The following is a 27,970-nucleotide window of genomic DNA, read 5'->3' as shown; positions in this document are numbered from 1 at the left end:
AGGCCAGGCCCTGGAGGTGGTCTCAGGTGCAGACTGTTTGCTGCGGGCTTCCTGCCCTGGAGAGTAGGCGCTGGGCAGACCCAGCGGGCAAGCCTGTCAGCTCAGATGGCAACCGACTGCTCATCTCACTGAGCAGGCGACAGGGGGCTTCTCTGGAACGCCGGTGCCAGGGAGGGAGGGGAGGGGAGGGGAAGGGGGGAGGGGGGGAGGGAGGGGGGGAGGGGAGGGGGAGGAGGGGAGGGGAGGTCGGTGGGACCAGGACTGATGCTGGAAAGGCCCACAGGTGGGGAGGGCAGGCCATCCTTCCCTCCCATGGGCGGGCGCGGGGTGCGGGGCACGGAGCACGCAGACTGGTCCCCTGCCTGGCGAGTGAGGCTGCCCCCACGCAGAGGCAGAGCCCCCCAGCCCCCTCTGCCCAGACCACAGCCCAGGGCCGCTCCGGCGAGACCGTGACCGATCACACACCGGCCAGTCGCTCGGCACCATTTCCTGTGTGGGTCACGCACGTAGCAAAAGCAGAGTACTGAACCGCTCCGGACTCCGGACAGGGAGAAGGTGGGGGGCGGGGTGTCGAGGCCGGCACAGAGGGGGTGTGTGTGGGGGGACTCCTTGTGGGCCGGCCCCCCTTTCTCTCCTCCGTGACCTCTGCGTCCCCCCGGCTGCAATGCTGACCCTGTCACCGCCTGAGCGGTGAACCGTGGCGTGGCTTCAGCCAGTCACAATGTGTCTACGTGGCCTCGTCCGCTGTAGCAAACGCCGCGGGGACACAAAGTGTTACCAAGGGAACAGCCGCACTTTCTGCTCCGTTTGTCTGCACACCTAGAGCTGCTGTGAAATAGTTCCGTAATTAAGAAAAAAGGTCCCACCCCTGGAATTTGTTGGCCAGCCCCCAAGCCCCACCCGTGATCCCCGCAGGTCCCGGTGCGTTTCCATGGCAGCCCTGACGACAGTGCCGGCAGGAAGGACACCGCCCGGGGCAGGAGGGGGCAGCCTGGCTCTGCCTGGGGGCACAGGGCTATGAGGAGGGTCCCTGAGGCAGGCACCCCTCGAGGCAGGGAGCCAGTGCCCAGCCCGGGGGAGAGCCGCGGGCGTTGGCCTCGGGCACCGTGTCCGGGCAGCGCGTCCTCCGCGGGCGCGGCTCCAGACACTTTCTCCCGCGCAGCTGCTCCCGTCTCGCCGGCGGGCGGCTCCGGGCCGGAAGGACATTCCCCGGCAGCACCTTACGTAACTCAGCTGCTGGGAGGGCCGCCCATCCACCGGGCCCATCCAGGCCGTTCCAGGGCGATCTCGGGAGCGAGGTCGCGGCCAGCAGGGAGGGCCGCCGGCTGACGAAATCCTCCGAGAAGCGGCTGCAGAGCCGCTGGTCCCCCGGCCTCAGGCGGTGGTTCCCGGCCCCGGGGCTGGTCCCAGGTGCCCCCAGCCCCGGGGAGGACCCAGGAGGGCACAGAGGAGGCAGGTGGGGCTGGCCACCCAGCAGGGCGAGGGCAGGCCGGCCCTGGGGACGCCTGACAGAGACCTGGGGCCCAGCACCCTCCCTCTCGCCGCCCCCCTCTCCCACCCCCCGGCTCACAGTCTTTGCTGGCAACCTCCCCGCAGGGCGTCTCAGCTGACACCCCAGTCCCCAGAGTTCAGGGTGGCGTTCGGCCCTTATGGTGGTTTCTCCATGCCTGCCTGCCTTCCTCATTAATCCTCACCAGAGCATACTTTTTCCGTTGGTTTTTAGAGTGCAAGGGAGGAAGGAGAGGGAGGGAGGAGAGGGAGGAGAGGGAGAGAAGCATGGATGTGAGAGCGACTGGCTGCCTCCACACTGCACCCCTGCCCCCGCACGGACCCGCTTAGCCCACGAGCCCCCCCACGCGAAGCTGCCCCGTGGGCGGGAGCTCCGGGCGGCAGAGGCTGTGGCCGCTCACTGGCTCCGCAGTATAGAACCGCGAGCCCGTCCACATGTGTGACCGGCAGAGACCAGGGCTGCACCTGAACCAGCGTCCTCCGCGCCCTCCCGCCCCGGAGACGCGCCGGGGGCTTCCGTCTAAGGAGACAGCGTCCGAGCGTGGACTCAACACGCTAGTCCCACCCGGGCCAGGGACGGCCCCACACCCAGGCACAGGGCCCGGCGGCCTGGCTCCGAGCGACAGCCCCGTTCGAGCAGAGGCCACGACGGTTGGGGGCCCGGGAGCCTCGGTGGGGCCTGGGCGGGGTGGGGCCTGGCGTGGGGTGGGGGCACGGAGGAGAGTCATGAGGTCTGCACTCTAGGAGGAGGTGGGCCGAGGTCACGCCCTTGGACAGACTCGAGGGGGCAGATGTCCGGCTGTGAACCCGCCTTCCTGCCGGTCACACTGTGCACGGCCCAGGGGCCACTTGGGGCCACGGATGCCTGCCCCCCCTCAGGGTCGGCTCCTTGGGAGACCGTGGCCCTCTGCAGACACGTCTGTGACATGCCCAGCCCTCCACGGTCCGATGGGGGGTCACCCGGAGGCAAGAGCAGGAGGTGCGGGCTGAGGGCGGCCCCTGGGAAGTGCGTGGGGAGGGGGACCTCGCACCCTCGGGACCCGGGACCCAGGGCAGGGTGTGCGGGCAGCCTGGGCGGAGGACAGGGAGCAGCTCCGGGCACGGGGCGGGCGGGCCGTGGGGGAGGCGGCGAGACGCTGACAGCTGCTTCCGGCCGCTGGGCACCTGCCAAGTCCCCCCTCCCCCCTCGCCGTGTTCTTGAACCCTGCCCCGGTGTATTCTGGGAGTCGGGCAGAGGGCAGAGGGCTGGGTCCTCACCCACAGTGAGGGCTTTGGGGCCCCAGGACACGGCGGCGGGATGGGAGGGGGAGCTGCCCAGGGTGGGCAGGAGGCTCGAGAGCACCGCCCACGTGACCTCTCTCCGGGAGCAGAGGCGGCCCCTGGGGCTCCAGGATGAAACCCAGCCCGTCACCGAGCAGAGGGCCCGGGTGGAGCAGACAGGGCAGGTGGCAGGAGGGGCCCGGGGCACACCCTGAGCCCTGTGAGCAACGCCGTTCACGCCCTCCTCAGGCGGCCTCCACAGCCGCCCTCCGCCCTGCACGCAGCCCCCGTTCCTGAGGCCCAGGAGCTCTGCACGGGCCTGAACCCCACCTCCCTGGAGCCCGGGCCGCGGCCACTCTGCAGGGCGCCGCCTGCAGGCCTGACAGCACGGCTCCCGCTCGCGGGGGTCAAAGGTGCAAGACCCAGCCGGCTCCCGGCTGAGCAGAGGTCGTGACATGTTGGTTTTGGGTTCCCGTTCTGCCCTTTGCCCTTGTTAGCAAACCGTTTCCTGGCTGTGCTTCCGCCTTATCAAACCCAGATAGCGAGGCGGGCAGAGGCCCCGCTGCTGAAGCTTCTCAGCTCCGGGCTGCAGGGCGGGCCTGCGGGACCTGCTGCAAAGGGCTTTCCTGACCCGACTGACACGGTCTCAGCACAGCTTTTTCCAGGCGTGCAGGCTCCTGACTGCCCCCCAGAGCACCCCGCTACCCCCCCAAGCACCCCCCGAGCACCCCGCTGCCCCCCGAGCACCCCGCTACCCCCCAGAGCACCCCGCTACCCCCCAAGCACCCCGCTGTCCCCCGAGCACCCCGCTACCCCCCGAGCACCCCGCTACCCCCCGAGCACCCCGCTACCCACCGAGCACCCCGCTACCCCCTAGAGCACCCCGCTGCCCCCCGAGCACCCCGCTACCCCCCCGAGCACCCCGCTGCCCCCTAGAGCACCCCGCTGCCCCCCAGAGCACCCCGCTACCCCCCCGAGCACCCCGCTGCCCCCCGAGCACCCCGCTGCCCCCTAGAGCACCCCGCTGCCCCCCAGAGCACCCCGCTACCCCCCCGAGCACCCCGCTGCCCCCCGAGCACCCCGCTGCCCCCCGAGCACCCCGCTACCCCCCGAGCACCCCGCTGCCCCCCGAGCACCCCGCTACCCCCCCGAGCACCCCGCTACCCCCATGAGCACCCCGCTGTCCCCCAAGCACCCCGCTGCCCCCCGAGCACCCCGCTACCCCCCCAGCCCCCCGCTGCCCCCCCAAGCACCTCGCTACCCCCCGAGCACCCCGCTACCCCGAGCACCCCTGGGGCTGAACCAGGACCTGTGGCTGGGCGGCCACTGCCACTTTGCTTCCCTGACCTTGACAGTTTGGATCTGCAGAGGGCAGGGACACACAGAGGGAGCACCGGGGACCCTGGGAGGAGCTGTGAGTGTGTGAGGGAGGGGGGTGAGTGTGTGAGGGAGGGGGGTGAGTGTGTGAGGGAGGGGGGTGAGGGGGGAGAGAGAGGAAGGGCAGGGAGCGTGCTGTCTACGTGGCCGTGGGAACAGCCACAGCGGCTATGGGATGATGGATGGGACGCTCAGTGTGTGATCCTCAGGGAGCGACGCCGGGCGATGAGTCACCTGGGCGTGGGTGCCCAGTCTGGCCGTGGTTCTGGGAGCCGTCTTTCCCCTTTAACATGCACACCCCACTCTCCCACGATGTGGCCACCAAGGACAGCTGCCGGGGCCCCGTGGTGCCTCCACGCCCTGAGAACACGGCCGCCACGCCCCCAGGGGCCAGGGGTTAACCGGGACTCGGCCCTCCGCCACGTGGTCCCCCAGAAGGGCTGGGCTGGCCCAACAGGAACCAGCCGTGCTGGGCTATGCCGGGCGAGCTCTTGGTTAAGGCAAAAAACACAAAGAAAATAAATAAAAACACCCGCGATCCGGAAGGGCCTCATTAAGCCCCAGCCTCAGTGTTTCCTCCTGCGAAGTGGGGCGCACCGCCCGCCTGCTGCTTCTGCAGGCCACCGAGCGGACAGCGACGGCCAGAGCCAGGCCCCCAGCCCGGCGCTCGCTGCATCAGTGTCGGCGTGCGACGTGGGGGCGCAGAGGCCGCTCACCTGGATCATCTCGGCCACGTAGCTCTCGGGGCCGGTGTACTCCGTGGAGTCCTTCACCTTCACCAGCACGATGAAGCACAGGTAGTGCCACATGTTGTGCTCCTCCTTGATGTGCTCCTCGAAGGTGACCGTCTTGTTGTCAAACTTGTCCCGCTCCAAGCCTGCGGAGGCGGGAAGGCGGCGTGAGCAGCCCAGCGGGCTCCCGGGCCCTGTCAGCCTGTCTGTCCACAGGAGGGCGGGCTCCCGGGCCCTGTCAGCCTGTCTGTCCACAGTTACTTTACATGGACGTCCTGTGGTCACTGAGATGGCCGTGGGGCCCACCCGCTCTCCCCGGACCTTCACTACTGTCACCTGCACCGTGTGGTCCTGGCCTGGTGGCACCTGAGCCAGCTCCCAAGTGCCACCTGAGGCGGAGGGGTTCATGTGCTGCACCCACATCACTGGGAGCCACTCGGCTCAGAGACGGGCCTGACTACAGGAGGACGTGCTGGTGGGGCGGGAGTCGCTCAGGGCACCCCAGTGACAAGACCCCGAGATGCACGCATTTCAAGTCCTCCCCACAGCCCTGCTCCTGCCCACACAGGCCCCGCCCAGAGCACTCACCGCAGATGAAGCACGTGGTCTTGAGGATCTCCTCCTTCTTCTGCTTCTCGCTCCTCAGGTCGGCGAAGGTGTCGATGATGACCCCGAAGATGAGGTTGAGCACGATGATGATGACCATGAAGAAGAAGAGCAGGTCGTAGATGACGCGGGCAGCGAACAAGGGCTCCTGGGAAGAGGGCGCGGTCAGGCCCCACCCCGATCCGCAGTCCCCCGTCCCCCACCACATCACCGTCAGCTCCTCGAGCAGAACGTAATCGGGAGGGCAAACGTTGTTGAGAAGGCCACCACTTCGCTGAGCGTTGACCTATAAACCAGGAGGTCATGGTTCGATTCCTGGTCAGGGCTCAGTCCCCAGTGTGGGGCGCACAGGAGGCAGCTGTTCAATGATTCTCTCTCATGATTAATGTTTCTATCTCTCTCCCCCTCCCTTCTTCTCTGAAATCAATAAAAATATTTTTTTAAAAAGGCCACCGCTGTATCTCTTTTCATACCTCCTAAGTTGTGCACTCTGGCCAGTGTGGCTCACTGGATAGATCGTCGGCCTGTGGACCGAAGGGTCCCAAGTTCAACTCTGGTCAAGGACACATACCCAGCTTACAGGCTCGATCCTCAGTGTGGGGCGCGCAGGAGGCAGCCAATCCATGATTCTCTCTCATTTCTGATGTTTCTCTCTCTCCCTCTCCCTTTCTCTCGGAAATCAATAAAAATACATTAAAAAAAGTAAAATCAATAAATTGTGAACTCTCTGAGTGCCCTGGGCCCGCACGGGCAGGGAGCTGGGGTCGAGGAAGTGGTCACTCGCGTGTGACGGGACCAGCCCCTCGCACGGTCAGTGGTCGGACAAAGGGGAAGGTGCGGCACCCACGTGCACCCCACTCCCAGGCGGCCTGCGTGGCTCCTGCCTGTGCTCCAGCCCCCACCCCGGCCCCGGGACGCAGCCACCTCCTTGGACGGCTTCCTGAGCACGTCGCCCACGCCGCCACCGCTGCGCAGCCCGTGGCTCAGCACGGTGACGATGCACATCAGCAGCGTCTCGCACGTGTGCTCCTTGTCCTGCTCGGGCTCCTCGGCCGAGAGCAGCGCTGCAGACGCAGGCAGAGAGAGACAGAGACAGAGACAGAGAGACAGAGAGAGAGGAGGATGTGAAGACCCAAGCGCCACGCGCCTCCTCCAGAAAGGCTGACGCCCAGGGCACCGTTTCCATCCCTGCCCCATGCTCCCTCCTCCAGCCATCCCTCCTGGAGGCAGCCAGGCCAGACCTGCCTTCCCGCCTCGGAATCTAAACACTCCCCGTCCTTCTCGGGGGAAACTCCAGCCCCAGCGCCGAGCAGGTGTCTGACCTCAGAGGAGCTGCTCGTACCCTGAGCCACAGCCTCTCTCCTCTCCACTGAGGGCGAGGCCCCCAGGCTCCACACCGCAAGTGTAGGGCCTACGCCTGGCAGCATGCTAGAATGGCTCCTCTGATTAAACCGCTTTATGCTGGAGGCTGTCCACTGCTTTTTGGAGGAAAAAAGCAGTGACCCCTCTGCCTTCACTCTTTTCTCCAGCTGCGGAGGGAACGGCCTTGCTGAAACATACATCTCATCATGTCACTCAGCTTTCAACAACTCCAAATCACCCGCTGGATGAGTGTAACCTCCTTAGCCTGACATGTAAGACCTTTTGTGATCTGATCCTTTGCCAACCTTGCCGGCTCCATTTCTTGCTATTCTTCTTCCTCATAAACCCTACCTCCCTAAACCTGCTGAATTCTACTTCCAAGCCTTCCAACGGCTGCTCCCTCTACAGGATGCCTGGCCCTCTGCCTTTGCTGATTTGTCCACTGTTCTGGTTTAGCTGTCACTTCCTGGTGATACTCTCACTGCACTGAGGCTGGGTGCCCGTCTTCCGTGCTCCATCCTTATTCCCAGCGTTTAGCAGCTCTCAGGTGACCTACACCTGCCTGCCCGGCCCGGTGCGCCAACCCCCCGCCCCCGCCCCCGTCCCCCCATGTCACTGTATCTTAGAGTATGACGGCCCCTGGTGGACAGAGGGCCCTCAGGACGTCCTGGCTGAATCCAAGAAGCCGGCCTTTCTTCCCAAGGAGCCTTCTCTCCCTCGTTTCCCTCGGCTCCCCAGCCTTCCCCCTCGGCCACCGGCCTCATGTGTGGGCAGAGGCCCCGCTTCCATCTGACTCAACGTCAGGCACCAGCTCCGCCTCTGGGGGCCTACCTTCCTGAGGGGCCGGCGAGGAGCAGTTCTCCCCCGCCCCCACCCGGCACACGTCCGAGAACAGGAACTCGCTGGCCAGGCTCTCGCCGGTGTCTGGGAGACAGAGGACACGGTGAGGCATGAGCTCGCTCACGGCAGGCGCCCCCCGCCGCCCAGCCTGTCTGACAGGTCACGGTATCTCAGGGAAAAGCCGTGCCCGTGGCGGCCGGGCCGCCGTGTGTGGGCTCAGTGCCGGCTCCGCACGCCCCCCGCGCCCCTGATACGAGGACCAGCCTGCGTTCCCGGGTCCCGCCCGGGACCAGGGAGACCCCGCGCTTGGGCGCCGTGCCCTCCGGGGGGTCCGCCCACCTGGGAGGGCGGTGTCGTTGGGCAGCGGGTCCACCTCCAGCAGGAAGTCGGCCTTGAAGAAGAGGTAGCCCACGATGGAGAAGAGGTAGACCAGGATGAGCGCCAGCACCGCCGTCAGGATGATGGAGCGCCCGTTGCGGGTGACGCTCTTGATGACGTTGAGCAGGGTCTCCTCCCGGTACACCAGGTCGAAGAGCTGGGGACACGGGCGATGGGGTGCTCAGAGGCCCCGAGGGGATGCGCCCCGGCGGTTACCCCGCTCTCCTCACGTGCCCCTCCCCGCAGCGCAGGGTGAGAGGGGAAAGGGGGGCCGTCGCCAGAGAAGGGGGCGGGAAACGAGAGCGGTGCTCGGGGTGCAGTCAGTCTCGAGGTGCTGAGCACAGAGCTCAGGGCTGTACGGTGAGACTGGGTGGGGGGGGAGCATGTGCACAACGGGGTAAGTAGGGAATTTAAAAGGAAACAAGAAAGGGCTTCGGCCGATGTGGGTCAAAGGTCACCCAGCAGGGGAGCGCCACTGGGGACGCCAGACGGCGATGGGCCTTCTGGGCTGAGCACGCGGCCAGCACTGGCCCCACGTCATGGAGGAGACAGGCGGCCCTTCCCTTCCCACCACGGCACTCCGGTCTTAGAGCCACAGGCACAGCCATCACAATGGAAAGGAGGGGTCTGTGTCCTGGCCAGTCTTACTCAGTGGTTAGGGCATCTGCCCCCAGACCCAGAAGGGTCAAGGGTCCAAGGGCACGTGCCTGGGTTGCAGGTTCGATCCTCGGCCCCAGTCAGGGCATGAGAGGGAGGCAACCCATCGCTGTGTCTCTATCATGCCAATTTCTGTCCCTCTCCTCTCCCGTGCTTTAAGGACCCTGGGGAAGATGCCCTCGGTGCGGGCTGACGCCCACAGGAGGGCGGGGGGAGGGCTGACGCCCACAGGAGGGCGGGGGAGGGCGGGAGGAGGCGGGAGGGGAGGGCGGGGGAGGGCGGGGGAGGGGGGGGAGGGCGGGAGGAGAGGGGGGAGGGCGGGGGAGGGCGGGGGAGGGGGGAGGGCGGGAGGAGGCGGGGGAGGGCGGGGGGGGAGGAGGGGGGGAGGAGGGTGGGGGAGGGCGGGAGGAAGCGGGGGGGGGGGCGGAGGAGGGCGGGAGGAAGCGGGGGGGAGGGCGGGGGAGGGCGGGAGGTAGCGGGGGGGGGGAGGGCGGGGGAGGGGGGGAGGGCGGGAGGAAGCGGGGGGGGAGGGCGGGGGAGGGGGGGAGGGCGGGGGGAGAGGGGGAGGGCGGGAGGAGAGGGGGGAGGGCGGGGGAGGGCGGAAGGAAGCGGGGGGGAGGGCGGGGGGAGGGGTGAGGGCGGGAGGAGGCGGGGGAGGGCGGGGGGCGGGGGGGGGAGGAGGGCACCCTCCCGTCCACCGCTCACCAGCAGGCTGTAGAAGAACTCGTGCACGAACAGCCCGAGCGCGCAGATGAGCAGGTAGAGCAGGTGGTAGAGGAACTCCACGTCCAGCACCATGGCGCGGTAGCCGCGCGTGAACGTGCCGCAGTTGCCCACGAAGCTCATCAGGAAGATGATCTTGTTGCAGACCTGGGGCGGGAGGGAGGGCAGGCGTGTGAGCACGGCTGTGTGTCTGTGTGTCCCCCCCGCGCTTCCTTCTGCACCGAGTGCCCACCAGGCCCACGGGAGCCCCCATTTCGTGACTTTGCTTCTCAGGCACGACCCAAGCGACGTGGTCGTCCAAAGGCTGTGGGGCCATGTGACCAAGCGGCATGCGTGTGCGACAGAACCGGACACGAGCACAGACGGGACTGACGAGGCTCAGAGGGAGCGTTTTCCGAAACCGCCCGCCAGAGGCAGGACAGAGCGGGACTTAACTTCCCGTCCCTCCCGACTTCCCGGGGAAAGCGAAGGCAGGGACTCGGGGTGCGTTCTACCCCTGCCTGCCCAGAGGGGAAGGCGCGCCGAGGCCGGACTCACGTTGAAGGCGCCCAGCAGGAAGAGCGTGGGCTGCAGCCCCACGGAGAAGATGAGCCGCAGGATGGTGGACGCGATCAGCGCCCGGATGCCGTGGGGCTTGGGCAGTGCGATGACGATGGCCAGCGACACCAGCATGGCCGTCCAGAGCAGCCCCGACCAGTGCGGCTCCAGCGTCCCTGCGAGACAGGCGGTCACGGGCGCAGCTCGCAGCCGGCGCAGGGACGGGCGGCGGGGGCCCGCTGCCTCCTCCCGCCACCCCCCGGCCGCATGGCCCTGGCGCTCGGCTCCAATTCCCGCCCCGCCCGTGTGTTTCCGCCAGGAGCCCTGCCTGTTCCCGGCCCCCGGGTCTCAGCTCAGAGGTCGCCCCAGTGGGCAGCACCCCCACCCGCCTCCCCGGGAGCCCGGGGCCGCGCTCTCAGCTGTCCCCTGGGCGTCCGCAAGGGACAGCTTTCCCAGTGCTCGCTCAGCACCTTCAGCGCCCATCATGCGCTTGTTCAAGAAACAGAACGGCCCTGGCTGGTTTGGCTCAGTGGATACAGCGTCCACCTGTGGACTGCAAGGTCCGGGGTTCGATTCCGGTCAAAGGCAGACCTTAGCTGCAGGCTTGGTCCCTGGCCTTTGTTGGGGTGCTTATGGGAAGCAACCAGTCGCTATGCCTCTTTCACATCGATGTTTCTCTCTCTCTGTCTCCCCCCTCTTTCGTTCTAAAAAAAAATTCAGTGACAAAGTAACCTCAGGACACACAACAAAAAAGAAGTAAAAGTCGGATTGCGTCACATTTCACAAGGGAAGGCGACGGGAGCCCTAAATGTCTAATTTCTATGGAAGGCACACGGGGGTGCAGGTCCCCGTCCGCACTGGGGCCTCCGGGGACGGGGCTCCACCCACACGGCCAGCGTCTGCTGCCGGCCGGCCTCCCCAGCGGGCGGAGCGCGGACACGGGCTGTCTCCCTGCCGCTGGAGTGCTGTGTGGAGCCCTGGGCGGCCGGTTACACAGCGGAGCCAACGTGGCTGACACTCAGCCCCCGTGACTCCCGCAGAGCCCGTTTCGAACGCTGCCACACCCGCGTCCCCGTCCTCAGCGAAGGCCGGGGGACGAGGCCACCCGTCCACTCAGGAGCGGGGTGGGACCTGCCTCCGGGCTCTGCCCTCCGAGCTGTGCGCCCCGGCTCCGTGTCTCCCCGCCTCTGAGACCGTTTCCCAGCAGGCCCCGGGGGAGGCCGCGTGCCCTTTCCTCCTGTCAGTGAGCCAGGGCAGGGCTTCCCAGCTAAACCTGCAGGAGGGGACACCTCGTCTTGTCCGAGGGGGTCCCTGTGGCCCTATCTGCTGTCTGGGTGCTTCCAGGGTCAGTGCCGGGGTGCAGGTCGCAGCCTCCCCGCCGCGCCTCCTGGGGGGGGGCCCGTGAGTGAAGGCAGGTACCTCCCCGGGCGCCGCGGAACGGGTAGAAGAAGGCCACGAGCAGGTTCATGAGCACGGCCAGGTTGAAGGAGATGCTGCTCCAGAAGGACATGTTGCGGGCGCACCAGTACAGCACGGGCTGGGCTGCGGGGACCGGGGGAGGGGGAAGGGCAGGTGAGCGGGCAGCCCCCGCACCCCACCTTACAGGGCACCAGTACAGCACAGGCTGGGCTGCGGGAATCAGGGGAGGGGGAAGGGCAGGTGAGCGGGCAGCCCCCGCACCCCACCTTACAGGGCACCAGTACAGCACGGGCTGGGCTGCGGGGACTGGGGGAGGGGCAGGTGAGCAGGCAGCCCCCGCACCCCACCTTTCAGGGCACCAGCACTGCACGGGCTGGGCTGTGGGGACCGGGGGAGGGGCAGGGGAGCGGGCAGCCCCTGCACTCCGCACTCACAGCGGTGGGGGTGTCGGGATCACACCAGCTCTGCTCCCTGGGAGACACGTGTGCCCGCCGGGAGCCCGCGCCGCCCGGGGCCGGTGGGACCCACCTCGGAGCTTCTTCTGCCAGTTCATCTCGTTGAAGAGGTCCTCGGAGCGCAGGAAGAAGTCGTTGATCTTGCTGCCCTGCTCGTCGCGCTCGGTGGTGTAGTAGATGCGCAGCTTGGACTCCTTGGTGAGGAACTCGCAGATGCTGGGCACCGGGAACACGATCTGCTCCATGGTGCGGTCCAGCCGGACGATCTGGGGGGCAGGCGGAGCGTGAGCTGCTCCCTCCGCCCCGCCTCCTGCTTGTCCCGCCTCCTGCGCGCCCCGGGGCTGGTCAGAGCCCGCCGCAGGCACGACCTCGCCTGGGAATGGCGCCCCTCCTCTGGAGCCCCCATGGGGCCAGGCACCTCAGGCCCCTCCCGGCACGGGCCATTACCTCGATCTGCGCCGTGTGCTTGGCGTAGAACTCCAGTGCCTCGTCGCCGTCCACCTGGCCGCCCGGCTTCAGCATGCTCTGCAGCTCCTTGTTGTGCCGCGCCAGCTGCAACACAGGCGGGCGCGGTGTCCCAACCAGGCCTCGCTCCTGCCACGCTGGGGTCCTGCCCAGCCCAGGCCTCCGTGCAGGGGCCTCTCGGTGGCCCAACGCCACGGCTGGAGGAGCTGAGGCAGAGGCTGCACTTCTGCTCCAGTGGCAGCGCCTGCGACCTCAGCCCAGCACCATCCGGCTTACATCTAATTGCTGACCTTTGGGGGGGGACAGGCCCGCGGCCCAGCCTCGTGGCCACACCTGTGGGGAAGGCGCCAGAGCCCAGGCACCTGGCAGAGGATGACGCCACGGGCGCCCGGGAGCCGGGCGGAGGTGACAGCCCTCCCCAAGCAAACAGGGAGACGCACCGCACAGGCTGGTCCCGGGGGCGCTGGCCGTGAAGGCAGCTGCTGGGTGTGACGGCTCACAGACCCCCCCGATGCTCATAAGACCCTGACCCTCCTTCAAGTGTCTCCAGCCCGTCATCACCAGTCTCCGTGTCCTGCCCGGCACGAGGGCTGCTAGAAGTGTGTGTGTGTGTGTGTGTGTGTGTGTGTGTGCTCCAGGGACATGACCCCAGCGTGAAGGAGGGGAGCACATGGGCTAGGGTCCCGGCAGTGAGGGGCGTGCTGGCGGGCGTACCTGGTGAGCTAATATGTAGATGTTGTGGCCCACGTTCCGGGGGGAGGCCGCTCCGTCCTCGCCGTTCTCCTCATTCTCTCCTTCCTCCGCCTCCCCCTCGCCCTCCCCCTGCAGGTAGGCCTTCTTGATCACCTCCACCTGCAGAGAGGACAGGGACACGGCTCCCGTCAGGGACCCCGGCTGGCCCTGTTGGAGAACCCGGACTGGAGCCGCGGGGACCCCGGGCTGGAGCCGCAGGGACCCCCGGACTGGAGCCGCAGGGACCCCGGACTGGAGCCGCGGGGACCCCGGGCTGGAGCCGCAGGGACCCCCGGACTGGAGCCGCAGGGACCCCGGACTGGAGCCGCAGGGACCCCGGGCTGGAGCCGCAGGGACCCCCGGACTGGAGCCGCAGGGACCCCGGACTGGAGCCGCAGGGACCCCGGACCGGAGCCGCAGGGACCCCGGGCTGGAGCCGCAGGGACCCCCGGGCTGCCCTCAGCAGCACCCGTGGTGCGGCCCCTCCTCGCCAGGCTCAGCACCTCCCATCAGGCATGGACACACCTCGGACTCCGTCTCCACGTGGCCCAGGCAGCCCCCACTCCCACTCCCACTGACAGGGAAGTGCTGGCACCTGCACTGCCCGGACAGGAGACACCCTGTGCCCACGCTCTGTCCTCCAGAAGGACAACAGCTCCCAAGGTGACTCAGGGCAAACATGACGCAGATGAGAGCAGCGGCCAGCCTTTCCCCTCCTCCCGTTTCCTCCGGCCAGCCCCCCGCCCCCCCCCGTGTCATTTCAGGGAAGACACACAGGAAACCCGGCCTTTAGGGGCAGCGAGGAAGCGGTTCTCTGACCCCGTTTCCACCCCACAGCCCACATGAAAGGAGCACCATCCACAGGACCCCCTGCCTCTCAGGGAACGTCCGGCTCACACCGTTTACTCGGGGAAACGGACGTGAGAGGCCAGGGCTGGGGTGTGACCTGAGAGCTCGCTTCCCAGAACACCCTGCATCTGACTCCTGCCTCACCTGCCCCTCTGCTCCCCCGTCCCCTGCCCACCTACCTCCTCTGCCCACCTGCTCAGCAGCCCCACCGGCCCCACCGGCCCAGCAGCCCCGAGCCCCTCCCTCCTCGGTCCCTCCAGGCCCAGCCTGGTGCGAGGGAGGGCCTGGCTGTTTGCCAAGCAGCCTGTCACTCAAGGTGGGGTCAGCCCAAGAGTGAGGACAGAGCACTCGGCCGCGCTGCCTGAGGGCTTGCTTGCCGTGGCGGCTGGGAAGGCACTGGCCTCCCGCACGGATGTCGGACAGGAAGGCTCTCCGGGACCCGGCAGCCCGCGGCTCACGCTGTGCCGACACCGGTCAGACAGGTCGCTCTCCCGCCCGTTCTCTCTGACACTGAACTGCACAGACGAGCTGCACAGGGTGTGGGGCCCAGAGCACATGCCCGTGCACACACCTGCATGTGCACACACCCGCCTGCACACGTCTGGCTTCCCTGCCACGTGGGTTTGTTCCAGAAAGCCCGAGGGTGTCAGTCACCCACAAGGGGGCGAGCTGGGCACGGGCGGCACCTGGCTCTGGGCTGTGCGGTCCCCACCCAGACGGCTCACCAGCTCCTTGGGCCGCATGTTGTAGAGGATCCGCTCGGCGTTCTCGCTGTCGTGCCTGCTCTCCATGATGGCCAGCAGCAGCTTGGAGGCGTTGTTCTGGGGGGACAGACGGGCGTGGGCGGCTGTGAGGGCCGGGGCTGTGACAGCGCGGTCCCAGGGGGCACGGGCCAGCACATGAAAAAGCACCCGCTCCAGGCGGGCAGCGCCCCCTGTGCCCGGACACGTCTGCACCGCCGGGCGGGGTCCAAGACACGTATCTGTTTGGGCATCGTTTCCCCCGGCATTACTGGGTGCGATTCTAGCGGAAAGTGGGCATTTAAACGTGTGCCTCCCAAGGACAGTCGGGGCACCTGCAGCCCAGCCCCCTGTGCCCAGGGTGGTGGAGCAGAGGTGCCGTCAGCCTTGCCCTGGAGGCTGTGCAGGCATAGAGGGGACCCTCTGGTAGGGCAGCAGCGGGTCCACACGGTCAGCTGTGTGCCCGCTCGCCCTGGCACCCAGTGCTGGCCGTGTGTGCCCACCTGACCCAGGCCCCTCCAGGGAAGCGGAGGGCTGCGTGCCGCGTGCAGCCGGTGCCATGCGGGCCCGGCATCTGGTGTGGAAGCACCGCCTCTCCCGTCAGCTTCCCCGTGGCGCCCGGGTGACCAGCGCAGCCAGAGCCACAGCCAGAGCCCAGCCCGGTCCGAGGCGCCCACCCGGCCGCTTGCCTTCAGCTCCAGCACCAGGTCCATGCGCTTCTTCCCCAGCGGGTTGATGTCGTTGAGGATCAGCGCCGTGATGATGTCGATGCCGTTGGACTCGTGGGTGGCGATGCAGTTCTGAGGAGACACAGGCACGCACATGCACACACACACATGCACACCCGTGCACGCATGTGCTGGTCAGCAGCCAGGGGCCAGCGGGCTGAGCTGCTATGGGACATGGCCAGCGCCTGGGGAGGGCTGCAGTGGTCTGGGAGGAAGTGGTGGAAATGAAAGACACCATCTCTAGTTCCAGAGGGAACCGAACAGCAGGGAAGCCCCTGCGCTGGAGCAGACGCGGCCGTGTCTGACCAAACGGCGCTGGCGCCACAGCCTTTGTTCGGAAGGGAAACCGGGCGTGTGACCGAGTCTGGGTGCCAGGCCCCGTCTTCCCTCTGAGGGGCTCCAGCCTCTCTCCCGCTCCATTCTCCGGCGGACGTGCACCGACTGGAGGCTGTGACAGAGGAAGCGAGCTTCCTGGTTCCCCCACGCAGATAACGAGTGACCCGTCCCCTGACCACAGGACGCCGTCCACAGGCAGCGGCTGCTCTCAGCAAACTAGCGGTCCAGTCCAGAAATCTACTTCCGGAGAGGCCAAGGTTAGAAGGTCAAAGCTGAGGGTCCTCCTCCCCTGGGAATGTCTTCGGGGTCAAAGCCTGAGCCTCCCAGGTCCCCACGTGACCATCAGGCTTCCTCCTGCAGGGCGGGCTCTCCTCCAGCCGGCCCGACCCTCCTGCCACCAGGGAGCCACGTTTTGGCTCCTGCACAGCATTGGGCACTGCCTCCCGGTCCTAGTTTAACTCCGCCTTCACTATCTGCCCCCGCAAGTCAGAGCGGGCAGTCACAGCGAGCCGAGCCCCGCCCCGTGAGGACAAGCCCACACCTGTGACGGGCGCCCCCCCCCCCCCCTCACTGCTGGCGACGGCCTCAAGGGCAACGCCTGGGCCGATGGGCGGGCGGTGCACTGTGACTCCCCAGCGAGTCCTCCCGACAACACGGCGGAATGACCCCCCGGCCCCCACTCGGCCGCACCTGGTTCTCGTGGCAGGGTCCCTGGCAGTACTCGGTGAGGCTCTCCAGCGTCTGGTTGATGAGTGCCACGTTCTTCTCGTTGATGTAGAGGCCGAGCAGCCCCAGGCCACCCGTGGTGCTGCCGCAGATGCAGTCCAGGAACTGCAGCGTCTCGCACACCAGGTTGTAGTTGGTCTTGTTGTTCTGGCAGCGCAGGAAGTTCTGCGGGCAGGCAACGGCCAGGCCACGGGAGCGCAGGCGGGAGAAGAGGGAGACGGTCACTCACTTGACTTTTTTTTTTAATTTTAATTTTTTTATTGCATTGATTTCAGAGGGAGGGAGAGAGAGAGAAACATCAATGATGAGAGAGGGTGAGTCACTGATCAGCTGCCTCCTGCATGCCCCACACTGGGGATTGAGCACGCAACCCAGGCACATGCTCTAGCAGGGAATGGAGCTGTGACCTCCTGGTTCATAGGTCGAGGCTCAACCACGGAGCCATGCTGGCCGGGCTCACCCTGCTGTTTTTGTTTGTTTGTTTCTTTGTTTGTTTTTAAATATATATTTTATTGATCCTTTACAGAGAGGAAGGGAGAGGGACAGAGAGTTAGAAACATGGATGAGAGAGACATCGATCAGCTGCCTTCTGCACACCCCCTACCAGGTATGTGCCCACAACCAAGGTACATGCCCTTGACTGGAATCGAACCTGGGACCTTTCAGTCCGCAGACCAACACTCTATCTACTGAGCCAAACCGGTTTCGGCCGCCCTACTGTTTTGATAGAATCGAACGGGTCAGTGCCCTGGATGCAGCGATACATAGCGTCCGGCGAACTGAAGGTTCCGTCCGTGGAGGGTCAGTGGCCGTGACCATCGACAGGGTGGCCGGCTCCCTGGGGTGACTGCAGGGGATGCAGTGGAGGAGGGCTCGTCTCTGACTCCTTGAGCCTGTCGAGTTCCCACTTTTCTCTTCACTCCAGCCCACCCGCCCGCTCACCAGGTGCTAAGCTCACAGCACTGACATTTCCAGAACAGAGGAAGGAGGGTCTGAACGCCAAGTGCCCGGGAGATGTGTGGCCCCGTCCACTGATAAAGGGGGGTGAGTGTGAGTGTGTGAGTGTGTGTGTATGAGTGTGTGTGTGTGTGTGTGAGTGTGTGTGTGTGAATGTGTGTATGTGGAGTGTATGTGCTGGTGAGCGGGTGCCCAGTGCGTTCTGCAGGTAGACCGGTAAGTGGTCTGAACTTCAACACATTAACGCGAGCCACATCCCACCCCCTTCTACAGCGGCCTGTTTTGTTGAGGAGATTTTTATCGGAGATTCCATGAATCTCTTCTAAAAGAGAAGCAGAAATTAACCACAAACACTCTTTTGCTCGAAGCTATAAAAGTTTCGTGTGCTGACTGTAGAAAACGGCCCCACAAAAAGATACGATCAAACGATAAGGTGGATGTAACCTCTGACCCAGTGATCACACTTCTGAGAAACACTGGCCTCGGGTCACATGGGCCTGTCTGTCACGGGGAAGGACCCGAAGGAACCCCAATGCCCCGCAGCTGGGAGCAGCTACACTGTATCCACGTCCCTCAGTGACACCCCCAGTACCACACAGCTGGGAGCAGCTACACTGTATCCACGTCCCTCAGTGACACCCCCAGTACCACACAGCTGGGAGCAGCTACACTGTATCCACGTCCCTCAGTGACAGAGACCCGGATGCAGGTCCACAGGGGCCAGATGGAAAGACCTCGAGGATACACTTAAGTCAAACCGAAAGGCCGAGATGACCGTGTATCCCACGCCCCATCCAAACACGCGGGAGGAGGCCTGCCTGGAGGGCACAGCCACACCCACGACGTTTCTCTGGGTGGAGGGGGAGGAACGGGAGAGGGACAGTTTGTTCTAACGCAATAGTTACTTCAGCCTGAACCTTTACAGCCAGAATAGACTCATGCTCTCACTCCTTGGATAAGTAGAATGTTGGTAAAGGCCCACGTTAAAAGCTGACACCCACGGTGAATGCCTGACTCATCATCCAACTCCCGCCTCCCCCGAGCCCCTGGACCTCAGCGCCTCATGCTCTGCTTCCGAACGAGACCACAGCTGGAGCCATCGTTCAGGCCTGAGGGAGTGGGGGAGGTATGGGTGTGTGTGTGTGTGGGGGGGGGAGGACTACCTGGGCCAGGTGGGCTGTGCTGAGGTGCCGTCTGCACATGGCTTCCTTCCCGCCATGCCCTCCTGACCTCAGAACCAGGAGCGCCGCCCCCCTGGCTGTTATAGAGGGGCTGTCCAGGTGTTTTTCCTGCTCATCGTCGCCCCTTTTGGGCGGACAGGGCTGTTTCCCGGAGCCAGCAGCGCCGGGCACCGCCAGGCTGGGGGCTGGCACTGTGACAGGTGAGTGCTGGAGCAGGGGCGCCCCTGGGTCCACCATGGTCTTCCCAGGAGTCTTTGCTGGTGGGGACACCGGGAGGGAGAGTCAGGCCCTCCCGGCGGACGGCTTGGGTCCGGGTCCAGCTCTGCCCGCCCGCCCGGGTCCCCGAACCTCAGCCCTCCTCTAGAGACACAGCAGAGGCGACACTCCGCACCAGCTTCTAAGCGCCCTGGGCCCCGCGACCATCCGCACGACAGCAGAAAAGGGACCGAGGACTTCCGAAATGATCAGCTCAGCCAGTGCCTGTGAGCCCTCATCTGCGCAACGTCCCGGAACCCCTCACTCACCCATCTCCCAGCAGCAGCCTTCCTGAGTGGCAGGTGTTTAAGTCCGGAATGTTCTCTACCCAGCCAGCCACCCGCCCACCCGCCCGTGTGCCACCTGTGCTCCTATGATGCCGAACACAGGCCTGTCTCAGATACACATGTGTAACTATGCGGAGAGCAAGGGGGAGGGATGCTCCCAGTCCCAGGGGGATGGAGGGGAGGACAGACAGGACGTGTCATCACCCAGACACAGAACCCTCCCCACCAGGACCCTGGCTGGGGGACAGGAGCCGAGTGTCAGGCGTGTCCGGCTGCCGTGTCCCTGGGCCTACCTGCCCCCAGAACTCCCCTATAGGCCCCGGGCCTCACCTGCCCCAGACCTCACTGCCCCTGGACCTCCCCTACAGGCTCCGGACCTCACCTGCCCCAGACCTCACCTGCAGGCCCCAGGGTTCCCCACCCCGGGCCTCACCTGCCCCAGACCTCCCCTCCAGGCCTCAGGCCTCCCCTGCAGGCCCCTGGCCTCCCCTGCCCCCGGCCTCAGCACCCCGGGCCTCACCTGCCTCAGATCGTCCCTCTGCTCCAGACCTCACCACCCGGGCCTCACCTGCAGGTCCCGGTTGTGGTTCTCACACAGCAGCTGCAGGAAGCGCAGGATGGGCTGCATGATGGTGATGACCGCGCTCATCTCCAGCTCGTCCTTGGGCTTGTCGGCCGCGGCCTGCGCGCCCTCCCCGGACTGGTAGTGGTCGTCGGGGTCGGCCTCCCGGCGGAAGGCGGTGAAGGCCTTCCTGGTGGCGGCCGAGGCCTCCACGAGCTGGTCGCGGGCCTCCTCCGTGATCTGCGTTGAGGGCTCTTTGGCTGCGAGGCGAACGGGAGCCCATGGGCGCTGCGCATGTGCAGGCGCCGCCCGCAGTCCCCAGGTGACGCCCAGCACACAGTCCTCTGACCCCCGAGGAAGGATGACGCCCAGCACACAGCTCTCTCTCGTCCCCGGAAGGATGGGAACGGAGCCGGGCGAGCCAGCCTGCTCGCGCTCTGACCTCATCCATACTCTCACGTGTGAGAGGAAAGCCCGACTACAGGCTGTCAGGCCCGAATCTAGGCCTCGGGCCTCAGCTTCCTCATCTGTAAAATGGGTGAACTTCACCCAGAGAAGCTCCTGCGAGGGCTGACAGGAGGCTGACCGCAGTAGTGACCACAGTCACCGAGGTGTTGGCTGACGGAGCCTGTGCTGTGACAGGCCCTGAAAGGTGCCACGCCTCGTCCTCAGAGCGCCCTGCGAGGGGACTGGGCCTCAGGGCAGGAGCACCAGCCCCGCAGCCACGCTGCTGGGTTCGCATCGGGCTCGACTGCCTACGTGCCTTTCACACAAAAAGGTCATTACCGCCCTGGGCCTCTGTTTCCTCATCTGTGAAATGGGGACAATTTTGCCTATTTTACAGGGGGGACTGAATGATGCCTGGTCCCAGGAGTACCCAGTAGACAGAGCAAACTTTTCTTCTCTCCCCCCGTCCCCAACCCCCGTTCTAGACCAGTGGTTACCCATGGGGTGACTCTGCCCTCATCCCAGCCAGGGGACAGTTTGCAACATCCGGGGACCTTTTGGTTGGGGGTGGGTGGGCTGCTGGCATCTGCCGTGTCGAGGCCACACCCACAGCTAAGCATCCCACAATGCACGATGGCAGCAAGCCCCCAGGCCGGATGTGCTGTGGCTGCAAACCCAGGCACAGCCCCAAAAGCAAGGCCTGAGGGGCTGCTAACCTGCTCAAGGCCATCGACTCAACACCGGGCGTGTGTGTGTGTGTGTGTGTGTGTGTGTGTGTGTGTCCCTCCCAGGTATTGCTCCCCTTTACCGAGGAGACGGACAATAACTCAGAAACAAGGGAGACTCCGCCTGCAAGAGACGGGGCGCCCCGGTCTGACATGCCATCTGACTCAGCTTCCCTCAGCGTTCTCCCACGTGAAGCGGAAAGCTACAGGAAAGGATTACGGATGGCTTTCCCCCCGGAGCACCTGGCGTTGGACCCAGAGGAACGCCAGGGAGCTTATTGCACAAGAGGAACCTCCCAAGCGGCAGGATCCGCCCGGCTGCGCAGGGAGAGCCACGTGATCACTGGCTCCGGGTCTGCTCCCAGGAGCCCCGCCGCCTACGGCCTGGAGCAGGGGTCCTCAAACTTTTTAAAGTGGGGGCCAGATCACGGTCCCTCAGAGAGCTGGAGGGCCGGACTATATGAACTACTAATTCCTACTGTAACACCTCGGCTGCGCTCACTGCCCAAAAAACCTGGCGGGCCGGATCAGACTCCTCTGCGGGCCACATGTGGGCCGCGGGCCGTAGTTTGAAGACGCCTGGCCTGGAGCCTCGAAGCCACGGGAGAACTAGAGGGAGGAAGGCATGTCCTCGGGCCGCACAGACCAGCTGATGGGGAGCTGCGGGAGGAAGGGAGGAGAGAGGTAGAGAGGAACTCACCTTTCTTCCGGGAAGGGGCATCCCTGTCCGTCTCCTCGTCCTTCTTCTTGTTCCCCAGGTCGCTGGTGTTCACGGTCACCGTGGCCTTGATCTCCTGCTGGGCCACCTTCATGCGGTCGTAGAAGACCTTGAAGAACCGCTCGGACTTCTTGTCCTCCGTCAGCCGGCAGAAGAAGGAGTGCTGCGAGGGGATACACACGCTCGTTCTCAGCACCGGGTCCCGCTCGGACAGCCCCGCCTCACGGAGACCCGGCGCGGCCACGGGACCTCACGCGTGGTCTGAGCCGGACCAAAGTTAACATCGCTCGGTGCTCCGTGGCTGTCCGGGTCCTCGGCCTGAGGTTTTCTGCTGAGCCTGGGGCGTCGGTGCCCGAGCGGCCCCCCGGGGAGGGCAGCACGCTAAGGGAGGTGTGGGGGGCCCCTGTTAGCCCACCGGGAGCAGCCACCTGCACACACACACACACACACACACACACACACGGAACCAGCGTTAACGGGGGAAATAAAGTGCTAATCCTCACCCGGGGACATTTCTCCATCGATTTTGAGCGAGTATGTGTGTGTGGGGGAGAGAGATAGAGAGGAACTTTGATTGGTTGCCTCCTGCCCGTGCCCTGACCCTGGGCTGGGGATTAAGCCTGCGCCCAAGGTATGTGCCATTGACTGGAAGCGAACTTGCAACCCTTTGGTTCTCGGGCTGACGCTCCAACCCCTGAACCTAACCGGCCAGGGTAGACTGTGTTTGGGCGACTCCTGCAGGGCCAGCCCTTTGCTGAAGGACGTCCACGGGCCCCTCCTCCTCGCACAGCCCCGTGGGCACAGGCGGATGAGTAAGAGCCCCCTGTCCCGCAGGCTGCCTCCATACTGGTGAGGGTGACGTGTCCCCAGGTGAGACACGGGGAGTCACCACGCCCAGCCGCTCCACAGACATCTATTCCGGAGCCCAGAGCTGGCGAGGGTGACCCCGCAATCCTCACGGAAGGGGGCGTCCAGGGCGGGCCTGGGAGGACAGCCGAGGGGGTGCAGACGAAGACGCTCCGCATCTGCGGCTACGTGTGTGTTCGCGCTCGGACCTGCTGTGGGCCGCGTGCAACTGCTGCTACAACGAGGCGGCTGGCGGGCGCTCGGTTCCATTGTTCTCCCTAGCGCTTTGCAAACACTGCGTGTTGTGAGCTGTTTACACAGAAACACCACCCGCACTTCCAGGAGAACAAAGCAGAGCTCCCAGCGCACGTGCTCCCCGGGGGCTCTGCCAGTTCCACGACCGCCCCCTCCTTCCCACAGAAGGGTCCCGGCTTCAATCCCAGGAAAAGCGGGAATCGCAGCTTCTCCAAGCCCCCTAACGCCTCTACCTCTCGCCCTCCCATTTGCCTGACCCGAAGCCCCCCCAGGGCCCGCTAGTGGCGAACAGGACAGGCACACCACCTGTGACCTCTGACCACGCTGTGCCCACCGCACACTCAGGCACACGCTGTCCGGGCAGGTCACGGCCGGAAGCGGCAGAGGCAAACCTCCGGCTCTGCCCCCAGGAGCTGAGAGCTACGCCCCGGGAGCGAGGAGAGTGGCATGGGGTGCGGGGGCACCGTCCCTGAGACCGCCCCTGCGGGCATCGCGGACCATGAAGAGCGAAACGAACACAGGAGGGAAGGGCCTGGGACTCTTCTAGGGATGGAATGCAGACGTGCAAACACAGGCCTCCGTGGAAAAACAACACAACACAGCCACTCGGCCGTAAAATCCAGAGGAAAACAACAACGGCCGGCCGCCGGGGGCAAGGACACGCTGACGGACAGCCACCGTCAGCCCGGCGGGCGCCTGCCCCACAGAGGGCCCCAAGCCTGTGGGGCCCCGGCCGCCTGGACCCCGAGGGCCGTGCTCTGGGCCGTCTGTTCTCCCATCCCTGCAGCCCCCTCCCCACCCCACCCGCCACGTTCTGGCTGGCAGGGAGCCCTCGAGTTGCCCCGGGCCGGGATGAACGACTGGCAGCTTTAGAGAGGGCACAGTCGCACCGACACGCGAGGACAGTGTCCCCAGGGAAAGGCCCCGGTCCTTGCAGGCAGAGAGAAACCGGCCTCGTCCGGACCGGGCACTTCAGCAGGTGCCGCGGGGGGAAGGGGACGTCGGAGCCGCGACAGCTCCACAGGCTCCGGCTTCGGAGGGCTCAGCCCGCACGGTCGGCTGGGGCGGGCTGTGTGTGTGGCTTTTGAAAAGCCCATCCTCACGACACGGCTTTTTCTTTTCTAAGAACCTGCCCTTGTCACCTCCCTATGGGGGGCTCGTGGGGGACGGGGGGGGGGGGCGGGCAGCCAGGGCACAGGCGTCCGGCCCTCAGCTTCCCTGGCGAGTCTCAGACGGGCAATTCTAGTTCCTGCTGAGAACTGGACGGAGCAGCCACTTCTCCGGAAACCCAGGCGGAGTCACTCCCACCTGCAGCCCTCAGGTGCCCAGCTGCCCAGTGCCCGGGGCTCTGCCTGCGGGGCACCCCGCCCCCCCATCTGCCTGGGGCTCCAGCTCCTTGTGGGCTAGACGGCCACCCCTACCCCCATGCAGGGCACAGGCGCCAGGCAGTGCATGGGGCACAAGAGCACTTTTCTTCCTTTTTTTAAAATGTGTTTTTATTGACTTCAGAGAGGAAGGTAGAGGGTGAGAGAGGGGGTGGGGAGGGAGAGAATCTTAAATGATGAGAGACTCATGGATCGGCTGCCTCCTGCACGCCCCCTGCTAGGGACTGAGACCACAATGTGGGCATGTGCCCCGGACCAGGAATCAAACCCTGACCTCCTGGTTCATAGGTTGACGCTCAATCACTGAGCCACGCCGGCCGGGTAATGGCACTTTGGGGCACAGCCACCATGGGCCCCATTGGACCTGCCTGGTGTGGGCACTGCGTGGGGGAGCTGAGCCTGTGGGGGGAGGTTAGACTCCCAGGAAGTGATGGAGGCCGGGAGGGGGGCTGGGAAGGTACCCCTTGGCCCAAGCTCCTCCGAGGCCCCGGAGCCGCCCCCACCAGCTCTTCGCAGGCAGGGAGGGCTGTCCTGCTTCCGGGACAGGCCGGGATCGCAGAGGAGGTGTGAGGAGCCTGGACGCTCCAGAGCGAGGAGGGAGGAGACGGGAAGGAAGGAGCCGGAAGGGGGTGCGTGCTCTAGAGGCGCCATGGCAACCGGCCGTCCACCTACCCGGCCGCCCACCCGCAGCCGGATCCCTCGCTGACGTCCCGGCACAAGCTGGCTCCCGCCAGCGCGGGAAGGTGAGCGGAGCGGCAGCTCATTAAGTCCCTCGGCGACGCCCGCCCGCCCGCTGCCTGCTGCCGCACCGCGCGGATATAAATAGCCGTTATGTAACCGCTCTTTGTTGACGCCTGTGCCTACCCCGGCCGCGCATGACCTTGTTTTCCTCCGGGCGCTTCCTTCCCGCCGCCCGGGAGGACTTCCGTCTGCGTGGGGAGCACCTGCCAGCGCAGGGTCCTGAGCCAGAGGGCCCCCAGGGTGCCCAGCCCCGGGTAACGGCCGCGGTGCGAACCCTCAGGGTCAAGGCCCCCTTGGGTCTGAACAAACCTGCTCTCGCCCTGGCCGGTGGGTTGGCTACATGGACAGGGCGTCGGCCTACAGACTGAAGGGGTCCCGGGTTCAATTCCGGTCAGGGCACCTGCCGGGGTTGCAGGCTCCATCCCCAGTGTGGGGCGTGCAGGAGGCAGCTGACCCATGATTCTCTTGCATCACCGATGTTTCTGTCTCTCCTCCTTCCTTCCTCTCGGAATTCAATAAAAACATTTTTAAAAAAATACATCACGGAGGCTACCCTGAACTCTGCTGGGTCAGAACAGCTCAGCGCGCAACCCCAGTGCGGGGTGCTGCGACCCTCTCCCCGCTGTGGCTCCCTCCCTCGCCGGGCGGGGGCGCTGCTCAGCAATGCGCACCCCAGGGGGCCAGAGCCCCGGGAGCCGTCCCGGCGTCTCCTCCGGGCTCCGCGGTGCCGCCGGCCTCGGCCTCTCCTCCCGGCCTCTCCCCGGGGCCTGGCGGGTCCCCCCGCCCGGCGAGGCCGGGCAGCACGTGCTGGTGGTGCCGTTGCCAGGTAACCGTGTGGAAATCTACTCGGAAAGCTGTCGGTGACAGTGTACAGCCTCCGCGGCAGCTGACACTGAGGGGGCGTGAACACACCATGTTCCCTCCGCGCCCGAGCCTCGGTGTGGAAACAAACCCAAACGGGGCGCTTCCTCTTGTAAACACAAGTCAGGCGGGCCACACGCACACACAGACACACAGACACACACACGCACACACACAGACATGCACACATAGACATACAGACACACACGTACACACACAGAGACACACACGTACACACACGCATACACACAGACATATGCACGCACACACACAGAGACACACACGTACACACACGCACACACACAGACATACATACACACACGCACACACACAGATATACATACACACACACACGTACACGCACGTGCACACACACGTCCGCCCCGGAAACCGTGCAGGGGTTCACAACGCCGATTCTGGAAAACTCAGCGAAGCGTGAGCCAGCAGCAGCCTCCCGTGTCAGAGACAAGGTCACCCCTGAGCGGAGGAACTCCTCCCGAAAGGACACAGACGGAGGAAACCCATTCATGACACACAGGGAGCCAGCCGGCTTCCCCCGTCCACGTTTACAGTTCACCGGTGCCCACGCGGTGTGCCCTTCCCAATGAGAGCCCCTGCCCACAGACCACGGCGCCGGGGGAGGTGGGCACGGGCGGCTGAAGCCAGGCCAGGCCCGAGGGCCACGTGGTCCGGGGCCAACTGTGTGTCCCTTGGAGTGGCAGCGAGGCAGGTGGGCGGAGCCGGGGACCTGTCGCCTGCTCAGGGGAGGCCACCCAGGGCCCGCCTTCCCGAGGATGGCACTGCTCCCGAGGACCGAGCTTCCGCCTCCGAACTCAGATTTAGATCGGTAATCGTAAAAGGCCCTTGTCCAGCGCGACGCCAGCTCCCCGGGCCCGAGAGGAAGGGGACGGGGCGTGGCCAAGGGACTATTTGGGCAAAAAGGAAGGAGCCCTGGCGGAGGCCCAGTGGCTGAGTTCGCCCCTGGCCAGCGTGTATGGAAGGCAACGGACCAACGTTTGTCTCTCACATCGATGTGCCCCCCTCTCTCTCCCGCTTCCTTCCTAAAATAAGACATCCAGGGGGAACACGTCCTCGAGGGAGGACCGAGGAAAAAGAAAGAAGGCGAGAGGGAAGGAGCCAGGCGGTCGGAGCACTTGGAGCCAGAGAGACAGCGTGCCGGAGTGACCATCGGCAGCCCCTGCCTCAGAGCTGTGTCCCTGATGTGGGGGACCGAGTGTGAACAGAGAACCAGCACCCCAGCCCGCTGGGCCACGGCACCACCCGGAAGCAAAACTGCAGATGTCAGAGTTTTGGCAGGAACACATCAGTAAAAGGAAGCCCTCTCCTAAATAATAAAACTTTATTAATACAAGACACCACCCCGTTTTAAGAGCTGTGACCTTGACCCTGCACAAGGCACCTCTGTGAACCCTGTGTCCGCGCCCTGGGACTCGTGAGGCCAGAGGGCAGGGACTTTGCCTGAGGATGGACGGGGCAGAGGCCAGGCTCGAACCCGGGCCTCCCTCCCTGCACAAAACCAGCCCCATTTCTGCAGCGTCAATGGGCTGTGCATGGTGCCCCCATGGCTGGTTCATTCCTGGACCCTGCAGGAGGGGGGGGGGGGTTGTGCTCCCCACCCTCGTTTCGGGGGGAGGACTGGGTGGCCAGCTGTCTGAGGCGGGCGGGCAGGGCACAGCGGATCTGATGCAGGTGTTTCCAGCCCGGAGGCCACGCCCCTTCCCGGGCATGGCTTCCCTTCCAGGCTGCCCCCCTCCACGCCTGGCCGACCCCAGGCCACCAGCTCAGCTCCTGTTCAGACCTCGGGCTCAGCTGGGCCTCAGCTGCGGGCAGAGCCCCTGGGGGCGGGGGTGGCGATGGGGCCGGGCCACCTGCCGCCTCGCTCGCTGCCAGGGCTCCAGCCCCCGCGGGTCTGACGCCTCCGCTGGCTGCGCTGGGAGCGTTCCCACAGACAGGACCCGAGGTCAGAAGACACCACGCAGGCCTGACTCATCCGACGCCCTGCCAGAAACAACTCCCTTTTACGTAACTCGCTCCCACTGCAGCCTGCCCTCCCGCTGGGGGGGCGGGGGGTGTCAGAGGCTGGTCTTCCTCCCAGGGCCCTCCGCTTCCAGAAAAGGGAAGCCCAGCAGCCCTTCTGCCCACGGGGTCAGCCCACGGGTCAGGGCAGGCGTGCCCCTCCCCTACCCGGGTGCCTTCTGCAGGGGTGGGGGATGTCCGTCTCACGTGGGCCCCCAGCCGAAGCCCTAGGCCGACCAGCAGCCCAGGCGTGCAGAGCGAGGGCCCGGGGTGGCCCCTCCCC

General features: G+C 65.7%; 1 protein-coding gene across 9 annotated transcripts in view; it reads right to left on the bottom strand.

Moving 5' to 3' along the window:
* The window catches only part of ITPR1 (inositol 1,4,5-trisphosphate receptor type 1), a 137,195-nt gene that overhangs the window by 6,561 nt on the left and 102,664 nt on the right, over positions 1 to 27,970 (bottom strand). For all 9 annotated transcript variants that reach the window (XM_036432132.2, XM_045579513.1, XM_036432127.2 and 6 more), the window contains 16 exons: positions 21,545 to 21,725; positions 19,679 to 19,932; positions 16,395 to 16,595; positions 15,330 to 15,440; positions 14,626 to 14,721; positions 13,034 to 13,171; positions 12,302 to 12,406; positions 11,928 to 12,120; positions 11,400 to 11,522; positions 9,981 to 10,156; positions 9,426 to 9,590; positions 8,025 to 8,220; positions 7,677 to 7,769; positions 6,408 to 6,547; positions 5,466 to 5,631; positions 4,863 to 5,023 (listed from right to left, as the gene is read on the bottom strand). In XM_036432132.2, coding sequence (XP_036288025.1) covers positions 4,863 to 5,023; positions 5,466 to 5,631; positions 6,408 to 6,547; positions 7,677 to 7,769; positions 8,025 to 8,220; positions 9,426 to 9,590; positions 9,981 to 10,156; positions 11,400 to 11,522; positions 11,928 to 12,120; positions 12,302 to 12,406; positions 13,034 to 13,171; positions 14,626 to 14,721; positions 15,330 to 15,440; positions 16,395 to 16,595; positions 19,679 to 19,932; positions 21,545 to 21,725 — 2,499 coding nt within the window. The remainder of the gene's footprint in view (positions 1 to 4,862; positions 5,024 to 5,465; positions 5,632 to 6,407; positions 6,548 to 7,676; positions 7,770 to 8,024; positions 8,221 to 9,425; positions 9,591 to 9,980; positions 10,157 to 11,399; positions 11,523 to 11,927; positions 12,121 to 12,301; positions 12,407 to 13,033; positions 13,172 to 14,625; positions 14,722 to 15,329; positions 15,441 to 16,394; positions 16,596 to 19,678; positions 19,933 to 21,544; positions 21,726 to 27,970) is intronic.

This window comes from Pipistrellus kuhlii, unplaced genomic scaffold (assembly GCF_014108245.1).
Source record: "Pipistrellus kuhlii isolate mPipKuh1 unplaced genomic scaffold, mPipKuh1.p scaffold_m20_p_11, whole genome shotgun sequence".
Classification (NCBI taxonomy): Eukaryota; Metazoa; Chordata; class Mammalia; order Chiroptera; family Vespertilionidae; genus Pipistrellus; species Pipistrellus kuhlii.
The sequence above is the reverse complement of the archived record's forward strand: the minus strand, read 5'-3'. Positions and strand labels throughout refer to the sequence as shown.